Genomic DNA, 22,028 nt, shown 5'->3' with positions numbered 1-22,028 from the left:
ATTGTGCCCAAATTTGGTGTCAATTCGTCCAGTGGTTTTTGAGTTATTTTTATCCCACAAACTAACATTACATTTTTATTTATATAGATAGATATGCAGCAAGAGCCCTGTACCTGTGGGAATGCAAATGTGAAAGTACCCTAAAGGAACAGAAAAGTATTTAGGTTTCTAAAAACGATTGAGATGAAGGCTTGCTGGAGGACCTAGGAAATCCCTAGAGTTGTAGTTCCTCAAGAAATTCTCTAGAGCAGGCATGGGCAAACTTCAGGCCTCCAGGTGTTTTGGACTTCAACTCCACAATTTCTAACAGCCTACCTAGGAATTGTCAGAGTTCAAGTCCAAAACACCTGGAGGGCTGAAGTTTGCTCTAGACCCTTCTGGGCAACTCTATTCCCATCTACACTGCCATATGATGTAGTTTCATAATGAAGTTTAACTGCATTGATCTGCATTCTCTCATAAAATGTGAGCTCTCAGTGTGCAAGCTCTCAACAACTGGCCGGCCAGCATCCTTTTCATCTTCTGCTACTGCTGATAGGATCTCCCAAACCCTGATCGGCTTCCAGACAAATTTTACGATTGGCCAAGAGCCCTCTATAAGGCTTTTCAAGTCTGGGCCAAGCCTCCCACTCCTGGGTTTGTCTCTCATCAGTCAAGAGCAAAGCCAAGAAGAAGGGGCTTCCCCACCGCAGACAGGGCTCTCCCGACCCAAGGCTCTGATCCTCCTAAACTGGCTGCTTGCCTTGGAGGTTGACTTCCCACTCAACACAATATCCCTTGCCTCAAAAACAGCTTGGATTTGCACTGCACTGGAAATAGTTGCTCTACATCAGTGGTTCCCAACCTTTTTTTTTTTTTTTTGACCAGTTGAACAGGGACCAACATTAGTACCAAAAGGGTTCCAAATTAGTTTTTGGTCAACTTTAGATTTGGCCATCCAGTAGTTGCCATCTGCTCACCCACAGAAAACCATATTGAATAATCTAGAGCTGATGTGGTAGTAGCAATCTTTCATGGGTAGTCAGCCTTTCCCCTTCAGACATCCCCGTTGCTTCGGCACTATAAGAGGTGGTAGAGACAGGAGTGTTTCTTGCTGGATCTTGACTGTCATAGAGATACGGATCAAGATTCAGCAAGAAACTCTCCCACCACCACCACCATTATAGGGCAATTCTCAATATGTAGACTCCTATGGGAGGGCCTTTGCCCGTACCTCGTGAAATCTGATCTGGCCATGGTGGTCTATGCCTGTACCTCATGAAATCTGATCTGGCCATGGTGGTCCATGCCCGTACCTCATGAAATCTGATCTGGCCATGGTGGTCTATGCCTGTACCTCATGAAATCTGATCTGGCCATGGTGGTCCATGCCCGTACCTCATGAAATCTGATCTGGCCATGGTGGTCTATGCCTGTACCTCATGAAATCTGATCTGGCCATGGTGGTCTATGCCCGTACCTCATGAAATCTGATCTGGCCATGGTGGTCCATGCCCGTACCTCATGAAATCTGATCTGGCCATGGTGGTCTATGCCTGTACCTCATGAAATCTGATCTGGCCATGGTGGTCTATGCCTGTACCTCATGAAATCTGATCTGGCCATGGTGGTCCATGCCCGTACCTCATGAAATCTGATCTGGCCATGGTGGTCCATGCCCGTACCTCATGAAATCTGATCTGGCCATGGTGGTCTATGCCTGTACCTCATGAAATCTGATCTGGCCATGGTGGTCCATGCCCGTACCTCGTGAAATCTGATCTGGCCATGGTGGTCCATGCCTGTACCTCGTGAAATCTGATCTGGCCATGGTGGTCCATGCCCGTACCTCGTGAAATCTGAACTGGCCATGGTGGTCCTTGCCTGTAACTCATGAAATCTGATCTGGCCATGGTGGTCTATGCAAGTACCACATGAAATCTGATCTGGCCATGGTGGTCCATGCCCGTACCTTATGAAATCTGATCTGGCCATGGTGGTCCATGCCCGTACCTCATGAAATCTGATCTGTCCATGGTGGTCCATGCCGTACCAGGTGAAATCTGAACTAGCCATGGTGGTCCATGCCCGTACCATGTGAAATCTGAACTGGCCATGGTGGTCTATGCCCGTACCACGTAAAATCTGATCTGTCCATGGTGGTCCATGCCGTACCACGTGAAATCTGAACTGGCCATGGTGTTCCATGCCCGTACCTTGTGAAATCTGATCTGGCCATGGTGGTCCATGCCCTAGTCACCTCTAGGTTGGATTACTATAATGCGCTCTACATGGGGTTGCCCTTGAAGATGGCCCGGAAACTACAGTTGGCCCAGTGATCTGCAGCCAGACTACTCACAGGAGCTGGTTACAGAGAGCGGTCAACCCTTCTGTTTAAACAGCTCTACTGGCTTCCAATAAGTTTCTGATCCCAATTCAAGGTGCAGGTCATTACCTATAAAGCTTAAACGGTTTGGGACCTGCTTATCTTTGCGATCGCATCTTCCCCTATGAACCAGTGTGTACCTTGAGATCTTCTGGGGAGGCACTGCTCTCTCTCCCCCTGCCATCACATGCATGGTTGATGGGGATGAGGGAGAGAGCCTTCTCGGTGGTGGCCCCCCAGTTCTGGAACTCCCTCCCTAGGGAGATCAGACAGGCTCCTACCTTGTCCTTCTTTCGTAGTCAACTAAAAACCTGGATGTTCCGGTGTGCGTTCGACTAAGCAGCTCACCAGTAACTTTCTTGTCCCTACTTGAAGTTCCACATTTTACACCGGCCTGCATTTTACACTGGCATATGTCCCACCTCAACATGTACTTGACAGTATTTTCTGCCCAGATTTCTGTATTGTTGCACTTTCCTGCACTCCTGTAAAAAATCTATTGCATTCATTGATTCTGTACCTCAGCTATGTTTCTTTCAGCCGTATTATTTTTATATTGCTTTCAATTGTATTTTATCTGATGTTTTAATTGGTTAAAGTGTTTTACATGTGTGTTTTAATTGTAATCTTGGGTGTGTCCCTTGTAAACCGCCTCGAGTCCCTTAGGGGAGATGATTGGCGGGGTATAAAATAAAATTATTATTATTATTATTATTATTATTATTATTATTATTATCCCATGCTCACTTCCAAACATTTGACATTTCCTGTTAGGTCTCACTTTTTCTGGTTCTTCTGCCTTCCTTTTCATCCATTACACACCATTGGACAAATGTGTTCCAGACAGGTGTGAAAGAGGAGTGTGCTTCATGCATGATACTCACGTGTGGCTTCAGTGGTGCGGCGGCTATAGGATTTGCGGACCCGGTAGTGAACCACCAGCTCCCCTTGCTCCATACTGGGTTCAAAGGCTTCCCTAAGGAATGAACGGACATAAAAGAAAGACCATAAAGCAGCAGAACCACCCTATTGATACCCAACAAGTTGACCCTATCATAGCCTAGTTTGCTAGAGAGCTGTCTCATGGCTTCCTGCTTACCCATAGCGGGTTTCCTTCCTCCTCATCCGTGCCAAGAAGAAGGTGATGAAGGTGGCCGCAGCAATGGTTGCAGCTATGGCAATCACCACATACCACCAGTGCCAGGAGAAGGCAGGCGTGGAGATCCCTACTATGGAGAAGAAAGCCAGACGTTAATGGGCAGAGTTGGGTCAGCAACCATCCCACATTCAATGCAAGTCTTTGATTATTTTGTCGTTCCCTACGTGCATACAAATACAAGTCAGCCACCCATATTCCCTGAGTTTAGAGGCATAGGACCCCTTTGAAAGCAGAGCTGGGCATGGAATTGCGCTGGAGGACCTAGAGATACTTAGAGAAGGGTTCTCTCTAGATAACTCCAGGTCCTCCTGGAAGTTCACCATCGAGTCACACCAGAGAGAATATTTCTCTCTTTTCCTAAAGAGAACATTTTAATCAAACCGAGAAAGAATCAAAACCACAAAAGTAAAAACCCACAAATGTGGAGGAACCACTGTGTTTCTATATTTTTCCCCATGTTGCAGATGAAACAAATATGTCTGCACAATTTCCACCTGGCATTTGCAGATCCCAATGAGTTCAGGGAACTTATTCTGTGCAAAAAAAACCAAAACATATGTGGGTTTCCTTGTCGGGAAAAGAAAATACGGTTTTGTGTAAACACCATTCTTGAACCCCAAAACCACGTGTTTTTGGAAACGGTTTGCAAAAACATCAATAAAGGTGAAAGACACCAACTTCTGTACAAACCCCGCTGTTCCAGGAACAAATGTTTCTGCACAAAAACCATATGTTTGTGCTTGTAGAAAGTGTTCCCCCACTACAAAATATGTTTTGGGTGGATATGTGTGTGTGTGTATATATATATATATATATATATATATATACATACACACACACACACACAACAACAACAACAACAACAACCACCTCCCTCCCCCCTCCCCATTTTTGCACAGAATAAGTTCTCAAAAGACTTGGAGAAGTGGAAACAGCAGGTGAAAATTGTGCAAGGAAAATGCACAAATCTCATAACCTCTGAGGATACCTGCCATAGATGCAGGCAAAACGTCAGGAGAGAATGCTTCTGGAACATGGCCATATAGCCCAGAAAACATGCAACAACCCAAAGTGCATGAAGTTTGTTATTCTTCCTCACCAGTTTTTCTGAGTGTTACTTTTTTCCAGCTGTGAAATGAATAGTGGCCATTCCCACACTTACAGCTCCTTTTTCCTATCACTACTTAATACAGAAAGAGATCCAGTGACTTAACCCAGGGCCAGATATTCCTCCGTAACCTGAAAAACTCAGGATTGCATAGAGTAGAACTATGAAAGTTAAAGTGGAATTGTAGTGCTATAATTGTGTAGTGTGAAAGGGCCTCATACATACACATGTATACAAGGAATTAGATTGTTTTAGCACAGTGGTTTCCAGCTCCCAGAATTCTTGACCATTGGGCCAAACATCTGGAGGAGCAAAGGTTGGGAATCACATTTCTAGAATATAAACATCTCATTTCTTGATATTGGCCATCCAAAATCCCGTCAATTTCTGGTACTTAATAGAGCATTAGACTCTACATCTCACCTGACAAAGGTTCCGGAAGATTTTCACCTGCCAGAAGAGAAAAACAAGTCAGAAATTATTTGTATGCGGATTCTAGTTGAACCAAACACAGGGTCCAGTCTTCTAAGAAACTGAATGAAAACCAGGCCACTTTCAGGGCTCATCAAAGAGAATCAAAACATCTAAATGGCAAATCTGGGTTCCTATTTTAGAGCTGGCTTTAGGCTCCATGACAATCCGAAGCCACAACAAGTGGGATCGAAATGAAGACCAGAGGATCTTAACATGATCAAAGCCAGGTGTGGGTTCTTGCGTTGCCAGGCTCAGAATCATTCGCAGAGAGCGGAAATCAAGTGCTGGATCCAGAAACAACAACAACCTAGAACTCAAAAGCTGCTTTGGGAAAAAGTGCCAGAACTTAATCCGGGAATATTGAAACCAGTTTGGAACTGTTTTGCTAAAAAGCGTGGATTTGGGTAGCTAAATAGTCTGCTCCCCCAATATATATCTGATGCTTCTTTTATGTGCCAAAATGAACATTTTATTTATTTTTAATAGTGCTTTTAAGTGTTTCCATCACTCCTGGTCCAAACCTTTCGATTAATTGTTTAACAATAAAACAAGCTTTTGATTTATTTGTTTGGATTCTGAGCTCATCCAGGCAAACTCGTTTAGTGCTTTACAGTTTAATGCATTTTCTGCAAAGCTCTCTTGGTTATTAAGGTGGAAAGTCAACAAAAATGATGAAAAATTCTACCATTTTGACTTGAAACTTTTAACACTCCTCTTCCAGAAAGACTCAGCAATAACAATGAGAAATTGGAGAATGGCACAGAGGCAATGAGAAGCAGAAGGACGATGCCGTCGCTGCCTGGGGGCTATAGTTCTTAGTGAAAGAAACTTGGACGTGACATCTTTTCCCCAGGGGATTGCTTCTTCCCTTCCTTTAGAGAACTGGAACTCTCAAGGATCAAGACAAGGAGTTTTCCAGCTGAGAAGCTTTCCAAGTTCCTTCTTTCTCAATGGCTATGAAGTCGGAACATTCACAACCCCAGTCCAATGAACTATATAGAAGGCACAAAGTCTTCCTCTTGATGCCAAAGGACTGGTTTGAAGGCGCTTAAGATTCTTCAACATCGTCCAGGTGAGCTGGGCATGAAGTATGAATCTTAAGAGTACAAACTTAAGAATTGGTGGTAAGAGATGACTTGACTAAGGGCAAGCCTTTCTCACATCCATCTGTTGAGTTGTTTGATGGTGGAATGAAAAAGAAAGCACTGCCCACCTCCCTAGGAAGGGGTGGAGTCAAACAATTGAGCTGGGGGAGCAATTCAACCAATGCAAAACAACATTAATAGAAAGCTGTAGATAACCAAACAATTCAACTATATATTTACAAACAAGTGGCACCAGGCGCGCCGTCGCAAGGACATCTGAAGGCACAAGGTTGGGGGTGAGAAAACTGGATACCCTAAAATTACCAAAATGAGTCTCTTTTGGTAAAGAAAAAGTGGGGAATAATAACAGTAACAAAAAATACAACTTAATAATCTATGTTGTTGTTTATTCATTGAGTCCTTTCCGGCTCTTTGTGACCTCCTGGACCTCCTTGTCATAGAATCATAGAGTTGGAAGAGACCTCGTGGGCTCTTCCAACCCCCTTCCAACCCCCTGCCTCATGGGCTCTTTCAACCCCCTGCCAAGAAGCAGGAAAATTACATTCAAAGCATCCCCGACAGATGGCATCCAGCCTGTGTTTAAAAGCCTCCAAAGAAGGAGCCTCCACCACACTCCGGGTCAGAGAGTTCCACTGTCAGCCGTCACCACCCCCAGCTCCTTCAAGGTCAAGCCAGTCACTTCAAGGATACCATCCATCCATCTTGCTCTTGGTCACCCCTCTTCCTTTTTCCTTCCATTTTCCCCAGCATCATTGTCTTCCCCAAGCTTTCTCGCCTTCTCATTATGTGGCTAAAGTACTTCATCTTTACCTCTAATATCACAGTACTTTCTGCTGATTATTTCTTACCAAAACCAGGGGAAGAAATCATGATGGCCCTGCTCCACGGCCCATCGCCTGCTTGTGTGTAGGCTGCAACCCGCACCGTCAGGTTCTGCCCCGTTGAGTTGAGCGTCAGGATGGTCTCATTGGTCAGACCCACATCCACAACCACCTGGTGGGAAAAGGTTCAAATTTGTCAAGTAGGAGTTATAAGGCAGATAGTTAAATTGGGAACTGGGTTCTATCTACCTCTAATGAGAAGTCACTGACCTCAGGCGAGTCATCACTCTGACAAACCAGCTTGTATCCCCGCAAGATCCCGTTGATGTCGCCCCGTGGTTCTTCCCACTGGATGACGGTACAGGTGCCATTTTGTGTGGCCATGATATTAGATGGTGCAGCTGTGGGCACTAACATGAAAATATAATAATAATAATAATATAAACCTTTATTTGTACCCCGCTATCATCTCCTGAAGGACTCAGTGCGGCTTACAAGAGGCCGAGCCCAAATACAACAATAAAACAACAGCAACAATAACACACAGTAACTCAAAAAACAAAGCGATAATATTAACAACACCCAATGATGCAATTAAACACAATGGCCGGGCCAAATGTAATAATTAAAATTAAAAGTGCTGGGCATGATAAGGTGGGGTGTTTGGAGGGGGATGGGCATACAGATATCCTAGATCTCTGATAAAGTGCGTTGGGACATAATGCTAGGAGTTTCCTAGTAATGAAGGTGGAGGCATTACTTTTCATTCAACTCTCGTAATTGTAGTTATTAGTTAATTAGCAAACAGGTATGGGTCTGTGGCTGCTCATTTCCACAGCCTATTAGAGGGATGACCGGGGTAATAGGTAGGAAGTATAAAGCCATATTCAACAATGTTTGGAGTTGGGCTAGAACTGGTCATTCTCAAAGGCTTGTTGAAACCACCAGGTCTTCAAGCTCTTACAAAAGGAGAGGAGGGATGGGACCTGTCTTATTTCCCTTGTAAGGGTGTTCCACAGGTGGGGGGCCACCACCGAGAAGGCCCCCTCTCTCATCCCCACCAACTGTACTTGTGACGGTGGTGGGAGTGAAAGGAGGGCCTCCCCGGAAGATCTTAGAGTTTGCACTGGTTCATAGAAGGAGATGTGATCGCGAAGATAGGCGAAGGACGTGTGACATAGAACATTCTAGAACTTGCTATTGCCTCTTAATTGTGAAAACTCACATATTATGCCAACCTTGTAGTTGCTACACAATTTCTAACCCAGATGTGGTGGCCATCCCAGTTGGTGGAAGTGGACTTCCCAATGTCATCTAGTTGGCCATTGTGGGGGAAAGGATGATTGGCAAGATATCCTTTGGTCCAAACCCGTATGGGTTCTCTTAGGAAGCCATACTGGAAGCCATATACATTGTGCACAATGCACAGCTCAGAGTCACCACTCTAAAGTCTTGATTTGTCCCATGCTACAGGAAAATTAGACATGATTATGTGGAAAAATGGTCAGTTGTGTTACCAGAAGTCTCTGAAGTGAAAAGACTGACCATTTATGGCAGGCATGGGCAAGCTTGGGCTTCCTAACCAGCTGTTAGGAATTCTGGGAGTTGGAAATCCAAAACACCTGGAGGATGTTTGCCCATGCCTGATTTATGGGGAGGCCAGAGACTCTTTTAGTTTCTGACAACCTGTGATCAAAACTCAAATTGATTTTGTTGTCACCTCTGAGGAAGGGGAGCCCATGGAATATCTGCAGTTGTCCATCCCTTGTTCAATCCATTACTTCATCCATGATTCTCCAGAGAAAGGGGAGCCCATGGAATATCTGCAGTTGTCCATCCCTTATCCAATCCATTACTTCATCCATGATTCTCCATCAAAATTTGGGAGACCCACCTCTGTCCCCAGTTTCTAGCTCACCTCCTTCTAGGGTCTCCATAGCCACCCAGTGGGTCCATGGGGAGTTGCCTTCCCTGGAGCGACAGGAAACACGGACCTTGTACGTGGTGAAAGGGATCAAATCTTTCAGAGTGTGCCGGAAGGGGGGCACACGGAGGTTCTGGTTATAGAGCTGCCTGTCCGACACGGTGCTGAGGTCCTCACTGGAGCGCACAGCCTGAGGAAAGCAGGTGACAGAATGAATTTAAGGTGCAAAAGACAGGAGGAACAGTTCTGGATCTGGGGAAGCTGCCATTATGGTCAACTTGGGCTGCCATCCGAAGTATTTGCTTTATATGAGTCTCTACTGCCATATAATCTGGAAAAAGTAGATATATTATTTATTTACAGTATTTATATTCTGCCCTTCTCACCCCGAAGGTATCAGCCAGCACGTCAACGACTTAAATCTAGAAATAGTTTTCTAAGATCTACAGAGACACTCGCTGGAACACCTCAGCAAGCAAGAGTCCAAAAGTGGCAGGCTCAAACCCAGCACCTCAATCCATGGGTGATACCAGATGAGAGGCTCCCCCCTGGGCACACAGAAGACTGGGTGACTTGGAAGGCGCTGAACAGACTGCGCCCTGGCACCACGAGATGCAGAGCCAACCTTCAGAAATGGGGCTACAAAGTGGAATCCTCGACATGCGAGTGCGGAGAGGAGCAAACCACTGACCACCTGCTGCAATGCAACCTGAGCCCTGCCACATGCACAATAGAGGACCTTCTTGCAGCAACACCAGAAGCACTCCAAGTGGCCAGATACTGGTCAAAGGACATTTAATCAACTACCAAACTCACACATTTTGTATTCTGTATTCTGTATTTTTGTATTTTGTCTGTTTGTTTGCTTTGTTCTGTTAGAAATGTAATATAATTGACTGGTTGCTGATTACTCGATAAATAAATAAACCCCGCAGGGGACTCAGAGTGGACCACAGAACACGTACACAGCAAACATGCAATGCCTTTATACAGTGACAAGACAGACAACTGCATAGATAGAGGTATATATAAGTTTCCCCATCTTCGGCATCTTGGAGGCTCAGTTACGATCACTCCAGTTTCCCTGCCAAAGAGCTTTGCTCATAAACTTCGTTTTGTTCAACTGGTAAATCATCAGCAATTAAAAGATCTATCAACCAAGTTTGAAGCCCTGGGTTGGTGTGAGCTGCCAACTGTCAGCCTTATTTACCTAAGCAATTTGAAAACAGCTTTAGCTGTGATTAGAGAAATTAGGTACCACTAAAAGCGCGGGAGGTGTTTTACAACACCATAAAGAAAAAAAATCATAAAATGATGGGCGACCAAAAGGAAGAAGTCCTGACGGCTCTTTGTCATAGAGGATAGAGCAACAGTACCCCCTGGACTTGAGCCAACCTTCTATGGCACCAGCTCAGCTCAGGGTTAACCTGCTGCTCAAGGGTTAACCTGCTCGGGGTTAACCTGCTGTGCTAAAGGCCAACTGTTTAGTCAAAGGGATGCTACCCACATATAGAAAATCAGCTAATCGGGGATTGCTGGGAAACTATTCAGCATGGAGATCCTCTACCTCCATCCAGAAATTATTGTCTCAAGGTTTGGATGGGAGCTCATAAGAATTGTCACATATTGAAAATCCCTTTGCTGCTGTCAGTTTTGTTTCTTAGTCCGTGCTTTCCCTTCCTCAGCTTTTTTCAGTTCCCCATTGGTTTGGTGGGAGGAATGTCACATTTTATGCGGTTGAGATTGGAGGTGGGGGGGGGGGGGGATCGGATGTCCGACGGAAGCAGAAGCCGGACAGGAAATCATTCCTAAAAATAAAACAGTCCCCCAACAGGGCAGAAAATGAAAATAGAGGAGCACAAGACAGCCTTCCTCGAAGCAGCTAGCTTCCTTACATCAAAACTTCTGCTTTTCTATGCCTTCCTTTGCTTCCTTACCTGGATGGTGCAGAGCTCCAAAGCATATGCTCCGCTGGACCCAGGTTCCCATGACACTTCCAAGCTGCGGTCGCTGCGAAATACAACAGATAGGTTGCGCGGCCGTCCAGGTACCACTGTAGAGATAAGCAAGGACAGCAAGGGTGAAGATACCACAAAAACATGGCTACTGTGTCCCAAAAATCAAAACAGCCCTATGAGGAGCGGCTTAAAAAGCTGGGCATGTTTAGCCTGAAGAAGAGAAGGCCGAGCGGAGACATGATAGCCATGTATAAGTATGTGAGAGGAAGTCAAAGGGAGGAGGGAGCAAGCTTGTTTTCTGCTTCCCTGGAGACTAGGACATGGAGCAATGGCTTCAAACTACAAGAGAGGAGATTCCATCTGAATATTAGGAAGAACTTCCTGACCGTGAGAGCTGTTCAGCAGTGGAACTCTCTGCCCTGGAGTGTGGTGGAGGCTCCTTCTTTGAAAGCTTTTAAACAGAGGCTGGATGGCCATCTGTCAAGGGTGCTTTGATTGCAATATTCCTGCTTCTTGGTAGGGGGTTGGACTAGATGGCCCACGAGGTCTCTTCCAACTCTTTGATTCTATGATTCTATGTCACAGGAAAGTGTTTATGCATATGTATCAGGGATAGAAGCTATATTTGCAAGTATAATATTAATTTCCAAACTCAAAAAAGAGATTTCCAGATGGTCAGGAAACCTCATTGAGCAGAGACTTTGGCATAGTTTCCTCCCAGCATTCAACCATCCCAATGGAGTCCCTGGTGGCGCAATGGGTTAAACCCTTGTGCCAGCAGGACTGCTGACCAAAAGGTCGGCGGTGTGACTCTGGGAAATGGGGTGAGCTCCCGTCTGTCAGCTCCAGCTTCTCATGCAGGGACATGAGAGAAGCCTCCCACAGGATGGTAAAACATCCGGGCGTCCCCTGGGCAACATCCTTGCGGATGGCCAATTCTCTCACAGCAGTTTCTCAAGTCGCTCCTGACACAAAAAAGCCCCCATCTCAATATGTTGTGGAAGAATTCTGGAGGCTTTAAACTAGAGACTTGGATGGCCATCTATTGAGGGTGCTTTGATTGTGTGTTCCTGCACAACTGGAGGCTGAACTGTATGGCTCGTTTGAGCTCTTCCAATTCTATAACAATATGATTCTAATTGTTCTGTTGCCCCTTTTAGACCGCCATATAAAATCCAGAATGCTCTTTGATTGTAGGTGAACTATAAATCCCAGTAATTGCAACTCCCAAATGTCAAGGTCTATTTCCCACAAACTCCACCTGTGTTCCTATTTGGGCATATTGAGTATTTGTGCCAAGATCAGTCCAGATCTGTCATTGTTTGAGTCCACAGTACTCTCTGGATGTAAGTGAACTACAACTCCAAAACTCAAGGTCAATGCCCACCAAACACTTCCAGTATTTTCTGTTGGTCATTGGAGTTCCACGTGCCAAGTTTGGTTCAATTCCATCATTGGTGGAGTCCAGAATTCTCTTTGACTGTGGGTGAACTATACATCCCAGCAACTACAACTCCCAAATGACAAAATCAATTTTTTGAGTGATGGTCACTCCTTGGGTTAATTGGTGTCTTGTGTCCAAATTTAGTGACAATTCGTCCAGTGGTTTTTGAGTTATGTTAATCCCACAAACGAACATGACATTTCTATTTATATAGATACACACACACATCTCTCTCACCTTTCACCACTGCTGTTCGCGATGAGCTCACGCCTTTCGCATTGTTGGCTTCGCATGAGAAGGAGGCACTGTGATTGAGACCTGAAAAACAAAAGACACAGATGCATGGACTGATATTAATTCAATATGAGTAGAACATTTCAATAGAAATGCTTAAAGGGTATTTTGATTCCAGCTTTGTGTTCAATAGTGCTTTGTGCGGTCATGCCATCCACATGACCTTGGAGGTGTCTATGGACAACGCCGGCTCATAGGCTTAGAAATAGAGATGAGCACCATTCCCAGAGTTGGACACGACTAGACCTAATGTCAAGGGAAACCTTTACCTTTACTATGAGTCTACAGCACAAAACCATGGGAGTTCAAGTGGTGTCAAACTGTGTTAATTCTACAGTGTAGATGCAGTCTGAGAGATCTACACATTCAGATAATAATTGTTGAATATATTGTCGAAGGCTTTCATGGCCGGAATCGCTGGGTTGCTGTAGGTTTTTCCGGGCTATATGGCCATGTTCTAGACGCATTTTCTCCTGACGTTCCGCCTGCATCTATGGCAAGCATCCTCAGAGGTAGTGAGGTCTGTTGGAACTAGGAAAAAAGGGTTCATATATCTGTGGAATGACCAGGGTGGGACAAAGGACTCTTGTCTGCTGGAGCTAGGTGTGAATGTTTCATCTGACCACCTTAATTAGCATTTGATGGCTTGGCAGTGCCTGGGGGAATCTTTTGTTGAGAGGTGATTAGATGTTCCTGTAATAAAATTACAACAGCAAAACAGCAGAGAGTAAACAATCTGGGACATCTAATAACCTCTCAACAAAAGATTGCTCCAGGCACTGCCACGCCATCAAATGCTAATCAAGGTGGTCAGCTGAAACATTCACACCTAGCTCCAGCAGACAAGAGTCCTTGTTTACTCTCTGTTGTTTTGCTATTGTTATTTTATTACAGGCACATGCAATCACCTCTCAACAAAAGATTCCCCCAGGCACTGCCAAGCCATCAAATGCTAATTAAGGTGGTCAGCTGAAACATTCACACCTAGCTCCAGCAGACAAGAGTCCTTGTTTACTCTCTGTTGTTTTGCTATTGTAATTTTATTACAGGCACATGTAATCCCCTCTCAACAAAAGATTCCCCCAGACCCTGCCAAGCCATCAAATGCTAATTAAGGTGGTCAGCTGAAACATTCACACCTAGCTCCAGCAGACAAGAGTCCTTGTTTACTCTCTGTTGTTTTGCTGTTGTAATTTTATTACAGGCACATCTAATCCCCTCTCAACAAAAGATTCCCCCAGGCCCTGCCAAGCCATCAAATGCTAATTAAGGTGGTCAGCTGAAACATTCACACCTAGCTCCAGCAGACAAGAGTCCTTGTTTACTCTCTGTTGTTTTGCTATTGTAATTTTATTACAGGCACATGTAATCCCCTCTCAACAAAAGATTCCCCCAGACCCTGCCAAGCCATCAAATGCTAATTAAGGTGGTCAGCTGAAACATTCACACCTAGCTCCAGCAGACAAGAGTCTTTGTTTACTCTCTGTTGTTTTGCTGTTGTAATTTTATTACAGGCACATGTAATCCCCTCTCAACAAAAGATTCCCCCAGGCACTGCCAAGCCATCAAATGCTAATTTAGGTGGTCAGCTGAAACATTCACACCTAGCTCCAGCAGACAAGAGTCCTTGTTTACTCTCTGTTGTTTTGCTATTGTAATTTTATTACAGGCACATGTAATCCCCTCTCAACAAAAGATTCCCCCAGGCCCTGCCAAGCCATCAAATGCTAATTAAGGTGGTCAGCTGAAACATTCACACCTAGCTCCTGCAGACAAGAGTCCTTTGTCCCACCCTGTTCATTCCACAGATATATGAACCCTTTTTTCCTAGTTCCAACAGACCTCACTACCTCTGAGGATGCTTGCCATAGATGCAGGCGAAACATCAGGAGAAAATGCCTCTAGAACATGGCCATATAGCCCGGAAAAACCTACAACAACCCAATAATTGTTGAGTAGAAGAAATAAATTATGTCGAATTATGAATGAAAAGGGAGAAGAAAGGAATCTTTTAACGACATCCACAGCTTTGCAGAGTTACCTGATCACCCGTCGTCTTGAGCCAAACATGCCCCCTTCCTTTTGAAAGCACAAAAACTTCCAAAAAACTATCATGAAAGGGACGGTAAGATAAGGAGGAAAGGAAGCATTCTCATTCTGCCTATAATCTGAGCCGCTGGAGTCAATCCAGGCGTCCTCCTCCCACACAAATGCTTGACACAGGGGACTTTGCAAGAGTAATCTACAAGCAGCCTTGACACACGCTCTGTCCAGGTTCAGCTTAAAAGATGTACAAAACCCCAAGCTAAACTCTTCTTGCACATGATTACAGCATGCCAAAATCCTCCCAGGCAAAGCTTTCCGCAGCACCAACCATCCAGTTCCCACGCAGAAGACAAAAAGTGTACAGCAGAGTAATATCCACCCAAAAGCATTGTCCAATCTTATCCTCCATCTCCAAGGATAATAATAATAATAATATTTTTGGGTCGTTGTAGGTTTTTTCAGGCTATATGGCCATATTCTAGAGGCATTCTCTCCTGACATTTCACCTGCATCTATGGCAAGCATCCTCAGAGATAGTGAGGTCTGTTGGAACTTGGAAAATAATATTTTTTTTATCGTGTTGAGAAACTGCAAGTTGCTTCTGGTGTGAGAGAATTGGCCGTCTACAGGGATGTTGCCTGGGGGATGCCCAGATGTGTTACCATCCTGTGGGAGGCTTCTCTCATGTCCCTCATGGGAAGCTGGAGCTGACAGATGGGAGCTCACCCCATCTCGTGGATTCGAACCACCAACCTTCAGATCTGCAGTTCAGCTGGCAAAAGGATTTAACGCAATGTGCCACTGCGGCTCATAATAATAATAATAATAATAATAATAATTCATTATTATTATTATTATTATTACTATTATTATTATTATTATTATTATTTAACTGGTTCTCCTCCAGGTACCAAAACCACCAACTTAAAAACTATAGGTTGGTAGTTTCGGTACCTTTTGTTATAAGCCATAAGATATAGGTTGGTGGTTTGGGTACCTTAAGGAGAAGAGGGTAAATAATTAAATATTATTATTATTATTATTATTATTATTATTATTATTATGTCAGGCATGCAGTCATGCCAGCCACATGACCTTGGAGGTGTCTACGGACAACACCGGCTCTTCAGCTTAGAAATGGGGAATGTTGCAATTAATCACCTTGATTAGCATTACAAAGCCTTGCAGCTTGAAAGCCTGGCTGATGCCTGCCTGGGGAGGAATCCTTTGTTGGGAGGTGTTAGCTTGTTGGGAGGTGTTCTTGTCTGGAATTCCCATTTTTTGAGTGTTGCTCTTTATTAACAACACTCCATGCAGTCATGCTGGCCACATGACCTTGGAGGTATCTACGGACAACGCCGGCTTTTCGGCTTAGAAATGGGGATGAGCACCACACCCCAAAGTCGGACACGACTGGACTTCATGTCAGGGAAAAACCTTTACATTTTTTATTATTATGTCAGACAACACAGAGAAGCCATTCAAATCCACAAGCATGTGAACAATTTCAACAGAAAGAAGGAAACCATGACAAAAAAACCCCTCTAAAATCATAGCAGTAAATAAAGAGCAACACTCCAAAACAGGGGAATTCCAGACAAAAAAAAATCAGGGCCAACTAATCACCTCCCAACAAAGGATTCCCCGAGGCAGTAAGAAGCCACACTTTGAAAACAGCTAAGCCATTAAATGCTAATCAAGGTGGACAATTCCTACATTCACATCTACCTCCAACAGACAAGAGCTCTTTCTCCCATTCTGGACATTCCATATTTATATAAACCTGATTTCCCTAGTTTCCGACAGACCTCACAACCTCTGAGGATGTCAGCCATAGATGCAGGCGAAATGTCAGGAGAGAATGCTTCTGGAACATGGCCATACAGCCCGGAAAACTCACAACAACCCAGTGATTCTGGCCACGAAAGCCTTCGACAATTTATTATTATTATTATTATTATTATTATTATTATTATTATTCCTAACTTTGGAGATGTCCAGTGTACGGTTTTATCCTTCACCTGGATAGAGAGTGATTGGCCAAGAGTGAATAAGGATCTGAACCTGGGCCTCCATGGTCTCCATATTCCAAAAGGGTTTGTGGATATCATTCTGTACCTTCAAACCCTAGAATGAATGCAGCTTGACACCACTTGAACAACCATGGCACAATGCTATGGAATCACCGGAGTTGTAGTTTAGTGCGGCACCAGGAGATATTGGCAAAGATAGGCTAAAGACTTGCCAAACTAAAACTCCCATGATTCCATCGCATTGAGCCATGGCATTCAGTCTATAGTATAGATCAGTGTTTCTCAACTTGGAGGTTAGGACCCCTGGGGGAGTCGTTGGGGGGAGTCAGAGGGGTCACCAAAGACTATTAGAAAGCACAGTATTTTCTGTTGGTCATTGAGAAGTTTGGCCCAATTCTATCATTGGTGGAGTTCAGAATGCTCTTTGCTTGTAGGTGAACTATAAATCCCAGCAACTACAGCTCCCAAATTTGGGTATACTGACTAATCGTGCCAAGTTTGATCCAGATCTTTCATTGTTTGAGTTCACAATACTCTCTGCATATAGGGGAACTATAACTCCCAAACTCAAGGGCAATTTCCACAAACCCTTCCAGTATTTTCTGTTGGTTATGGGAGTTGTGTTCCAAGTTTGGTTCAATTCCATCATCGGTGGAGTTCAGAATGCTCTTTGATGGTAGGTGAACTATAAATCCTAGCAACTGCAACTCTCAAATGTCAAGGTCTATTTACCACTGTTGTTTGCATTTGGGCATATTGAGTATTCATGTCAAGTTTGGTCCAGATCCATCATTGTTTGAGTTCACAGTACTCTCTGGATATAGGTGAACTACAACTCCCAAACTCAAGGGATATAGGTGAACTACAACTCCCAAACTCAAGGGCAATTTCCACAAACCCTTCCAGTATTTTCTGTTGGTTATGGGAGTTGTGTGCCAAGTTTGGTTCAATTCCATCATTGGTGGAGTTCAGAATGCCAAGTTTGGTTCAATTCCTTCATTGGTGAAGTTCACAGTGCTCTCTGGATGTAGGTGAACTACAACTCCAAAACTCCAAGTCAATGCCCACCAAACCCTTCCAGTATTTTTTGTTGGTTATGGGGGAACTGTGTGCCAAGTTTGGTTCAATTCCATCATTGGTGGAGTTCAGCATGCTCTTTGATTGTAGGAGAACTATAAATCCCAGCAACAGCACCTCCAAAATGACAAAATCAACCCCCCCCCCCAACCCCACCAGTATTCAAATTTGGGCATATCGAGTATTTGTACCAAATTTGGTCCAGTGAATTAAAATACATCCTGCATATCAGATATTTACATCACGATTAATAACAATAGCAAAATTGCAGTTATGAAGTAGCAACGAAAATAATTTCATGGTTGGGGGTCACCACAACATGAGGAATTGCATTAAGGGGTTGCGACATAAGGGAGGTTGAGAACCACTGGTATAGATGCTATAATATAGTATAGGTAGCCCATGTTGGAGGTGCAGCTACAGCACTTTGAGACTCTCGATTTGTGGGCAAAGGACCAGACTGACATTGTTTTCTTTTGCGTGAAACCACGTCCCTTCCCTTCCTGCCTTATCCAAGAAGGAACATCTGGGGACCAGTCCTGTGTCCCAGCTGGTATGTCCTGTTCTTCCGCCCACCCGTCGTCTGTGGTTTGGGTTTCTTTATGTCTGGCTCCTAATCTTGGCCCTTTTTCCAGGCTCCAACCGGTCCCTTGAGCCAAGGCTCATGAGCTTATTTACCCTGATTCACGAATAGGGAGGTCAGCATAGGCAAGATAGGCTGCAGAAGGACTTTGGGTGTTAGGACTTGGGAGGAAAATGTCCATTTGGGGGCTACAAATGGACATTTTGTACCCCCCAAATGGCTCTGGGAATGTAGAGTTGTAGTCCAAAAAAGAAAGAAGGATCCCTAGGCAGTAACCACCTAGACCAGTGGTTCTCAACCTACCTAATGGCGCGACCCCTTAGTACAGGTCCTCACATTGTGGTGCCCCCCAACCATAACGTTATTTTCATTGCTACTTTTTTAATTTTGCTACTGTTATGAATCATAATATAAATATCTAATATGCAGGATGTATTTTCATTCACTGGACCAAATTTGGCACAAATACCTAATACGCCCAAATTTGAATACTGGTGAGGTTGGAGGGGGTTGATTTTGTTATTTGGGAATGTTGGAGTTGCTGGGATTTATAGTTCACCTAAAATCAAAGAGCCTTCTGAACTCCACCAATGATGGAATTGAATCAAACTTGGCACACAGAATTCCCATGTCCAAGAGAAATACTGGGAGAATCAGGTGGACACTGACCTTGAGTTTGTGAAGATGTAGTTCACCTAAATCCAGAGAACACTGTGGACTCAGTGATGGATATGGATCAAACTTGGCTCAGATACTCAATATGCCCAAATGTGAACACTGGTAGAGTTTGGAGAAAATAGACCTTGCCATTTGGGAGTTGTGGTTGTTGGGATTCACAGTTCATCCACAATGAAATAGCATTTCTGAACCCCACCAATGATAGAATTGGACCAAACTTCCCACACAGAACACCCATGACAAAGAGAAAATACTATATTTTCTGATGGTCTTTGGTGACCCCTCTGACACCCTCTCGTGACCCCCACAGGGGTCCCAACCCCCAGGTTGAGAAACTGACCTAGACTCTGAAGCTGCAAGGCCATTATATGCTAATTCACAAGCATGTGGACGATTTCAGCAGAAAGGAGGAAACCATGAAAATGAACAAAATCTGGCTACCGGTATTTAAAAAATGCTAAAATCAGGAAATAATAATAATAACAATAATAATAATAACAATAATAATAATAATAATAACAAAATAATAATAACAAAATAATAACAACATAATAATAATAATAATAATAATAATAATAATAATAATAATGGGGACTCTGTGCGGTTTACATGGGGCCAAGCCCGGACAACATAATACAGCAATAAAATCAAAGCATATACATCAGACAACAATAACATTATCAAAATGACATTAAAATAATAATAAAATAATAACAGTAATCATAAAATTAAAATAAAATAAAATACCAATAGACACAATCACAGTAGAGATTTAAAAAAAACACAGGAAAGTTTTAAAAAAAGAACAACACTAAAAAAAACACAGAGGAATTCCAGACAGGAAACAATCAAGGCCAGCTAACACCCCCAATAAAGTGTCCTCCAAGGCAGCAACCAGCCAGACTTTGAAGCTGCAAGGCTATTAAATGGTAATCAAGGTGGCCAATTGCAACATTCACACTTGCCTCAAGAAGGTAAGAGTTTTTTCTGCCACCCTGGATATTCCAAAGATATATAAATCCCACTTGCCTAGTTTCCAAACACACCTCACAACCTCTGAGGATGCCTGAAATAGATGTGAGTGAAACGTCAGGAGAGAATGCTTCTGGAACATGGCCATACAGCCCAGAAAACTCACAGCAACGCAAAAATTAACCTTTTCCAGCAATACTTGGCACCTTTATTTTAGTCTCAGCTTTAAGATTTCATGAGAATGGTGCACTAATACTATCAATTTTTTTTCGTGTCAGGAGCGACTTGAGAAACTGCAAGTCGCTTCTGGTGTGAGAGAATTGCCCATCTGCAAGGACATTGCCCAGGGGAAGTTTTGATGTATTTCCATCCTTGTGGGAGGCTTCTCTAATGTCCCTGCGTAGGGAGCTGGAGCTGACAGAGGGAGCTCATCCGCGCTCTCTCTGGATTCAAACCTCTGTCAGTCTTCAATCCTGGCAGCACAAGGGTTTAACCCATTGCGCCACCGAGGGCTCCACTATCAAATTAATGCAGTTTGACACCAGTTGAACTGCCATGACTCAATGCTAGTGAGACACTAGCACTCTTTGGCAAAGAGAGCTAAAGATCTTGTCAAACTACATCTCCCAAGTTTCCATACTATTGAGCCATAGCAGTTAGTGGTGTTGAGTTGCATTCATTGTACAGTGTAGATGCACATTTGAATTGTGTTTACTTCCAGATCCCTTTCATTACGAAACACTTATTAAAAGTTTTCCTACACACACAAGCAAAACACAAAACGGCACATTGCATTCCAAGAAAAGCGGAAATGTTGCAGTCCCGAATATTTTGTTTTTTGAGGATAGCGAGATTGTTGGAGACATTGCTACAGTTTGTCAATCTGATTTTGCTGAAAGGACTACATTTGTCTTCCTTTGTTTCATCAAGGACCTTTTATTTCCAGGTAATGGGGACAACAAGATGCTCAAAGTGTTGCAAAAATTACAAGCAGATCTGTTTGCCTTCTCTTAATGCACAGAAGAGTTTACCCATTTTATTTATAGCCCACATTTTCCCCAAATGGGGATCCAAAATAGTTAACGCATTACACAAATTAACACAAAATGAAGGCATGGGGATAAGGATCACAATATGAGTTGAGACTCCAAGTGCCATCCAGTCCAACCTGCAATAGCACAGTGGGTTAAACTGCTAGCTACAGAAAACTTGCAAATCAGAAGGTTAGCAGTTCAAAGTCACGGGTCAGGGTGAGCTTCCACTGTTAGCCCTAGCTTCTGCCAACCTAGCAGTTTGAAAACATGCAGTGTGAGTAGATCAGCATTTCTCAACCTGTGGGTCAGGACCTCTGGTGAGGTCATGAGGGAGGTGTCAGAGGAGTCACCAAAGACCATCAGAAAACACAGTATTTTCTATTGTTCCTGGGGGTTCTGTGTGGGAAGTTTGGCCGAATTCTATCATTGGTGGGGTTCAGAATGCTCTTTGATTGTAGGTGAACTATAAATCCCAGGAACTGCAACTCCCAAATGTCAAGGTCTATTTGCCCCAAATTTCAACAGTGTTCACATTTGGGTATATTGAGTATTTGTGCCAAGTGTGGTCCAGAACTATTAATGTTTAAGTCCACATGTATGTAGGTGAACTACAACTCCAAAACTCAAGGTCAATGCCCACCAAACCCTTCCAGTGTTTTCTGTTGGTCATGGGAGTTCTGTATAACAAGTTTGGTTCAATTCCATCGTGGCTGGAGTACAGAATGCTCTAGGTGAACTATAAATCCCAGCAACTACAACTCCCAAATGTCGATGTCTATTTTCACCAAACTCCACCAGTGTTCACATTTGGGCACACTGAGTATTTGTCCCAAGTCTGGTTCAAATCCATCATTGTTCAAGTCAACAGTGCTCTCTAGGTGTAGGTGAACTACAACTCCAAAACTCAAGGTCAATGCCCACCAAACCCTTCCAGTGTTTTCTGTTGGTCATG

At 43.8% G+C, this 22,028-nt stretch overlaps 1 protein-coding gene across 4 annotated transcripts in view; it reads right to left on the bottom strand.

Annotated features, from left to right (window-relative positions):
• Nucleotides 1-22,028, bottom strand: part of AXL (AXL receptor tyrosine kinase) — a 315,211-nt gene that overhangs the window by 227,987 nt on the left and 65,196 nt on the right. For 3 of the 4 annotated variants that reach the window (XR_010908745.1, XR_010908744.1, XM_067460938.1), the window contains exons 5-12: nucleotides 12,597-12,677; nucleotides 10,895-11,010; nucleotides 8,952-9,147; nucleotides 7,304-7,443; nucleotides 7,061-7,205; nucleotides 5,056-5,082; nucleotides 3,465-3,594; nucleotides 3,250-3,341 (exon numbers count right to left, since the gene is read on the bottom strand). Coding sequence is in view for 2 of the 4 variants with exons in the window: in XM_067460938.1 (XP_067317039.1) it covers nucleotides 3,250-3,341; nucleotides 3,465-3,594; nucleotides 5,056-5,082; nucleotides 7,061-7,205; nucleotides 7,304-7,443; nucleotides 8,952-9,147; nucleotides 10,895-11,010; nucleotides 12,597-12,677 (927 nt within the window). In the remaining 2 variants the exon portion in view is untranslated. The remainder of the gene's footprint in view (nucleotides 1-3,249; nucleotides 3,342-3,464; nucleotides 3,595-5,055; nucleotides 5,083-7,060; nucleotides 7,206-7,303; nucleotides 7,444-8,951; nucleotides 9,148-10,894; nucleotides 11,011-12,596; nucleotides 12,678-22,028) is intronic. The other variant, XM_067460939.1, reaches the window with a different exon arrangement.

Source organism: Anolis sagrei, chromosome X, assembly GCF_037176765.1.
Source record: "Anolis sagrei isolate rAnoSag1 chromosome X, rAnoSag1.mat, whole genome shotgun sequence".
NCBI lineage: Eukaryota > Metazoa > Chordata > Lepidosauria > Squamata > Dactyloidae > Anolis > Anolis sagrei.
This window is presented reverse-complemented; position numbering and strand designations above follow the sequence as displayed.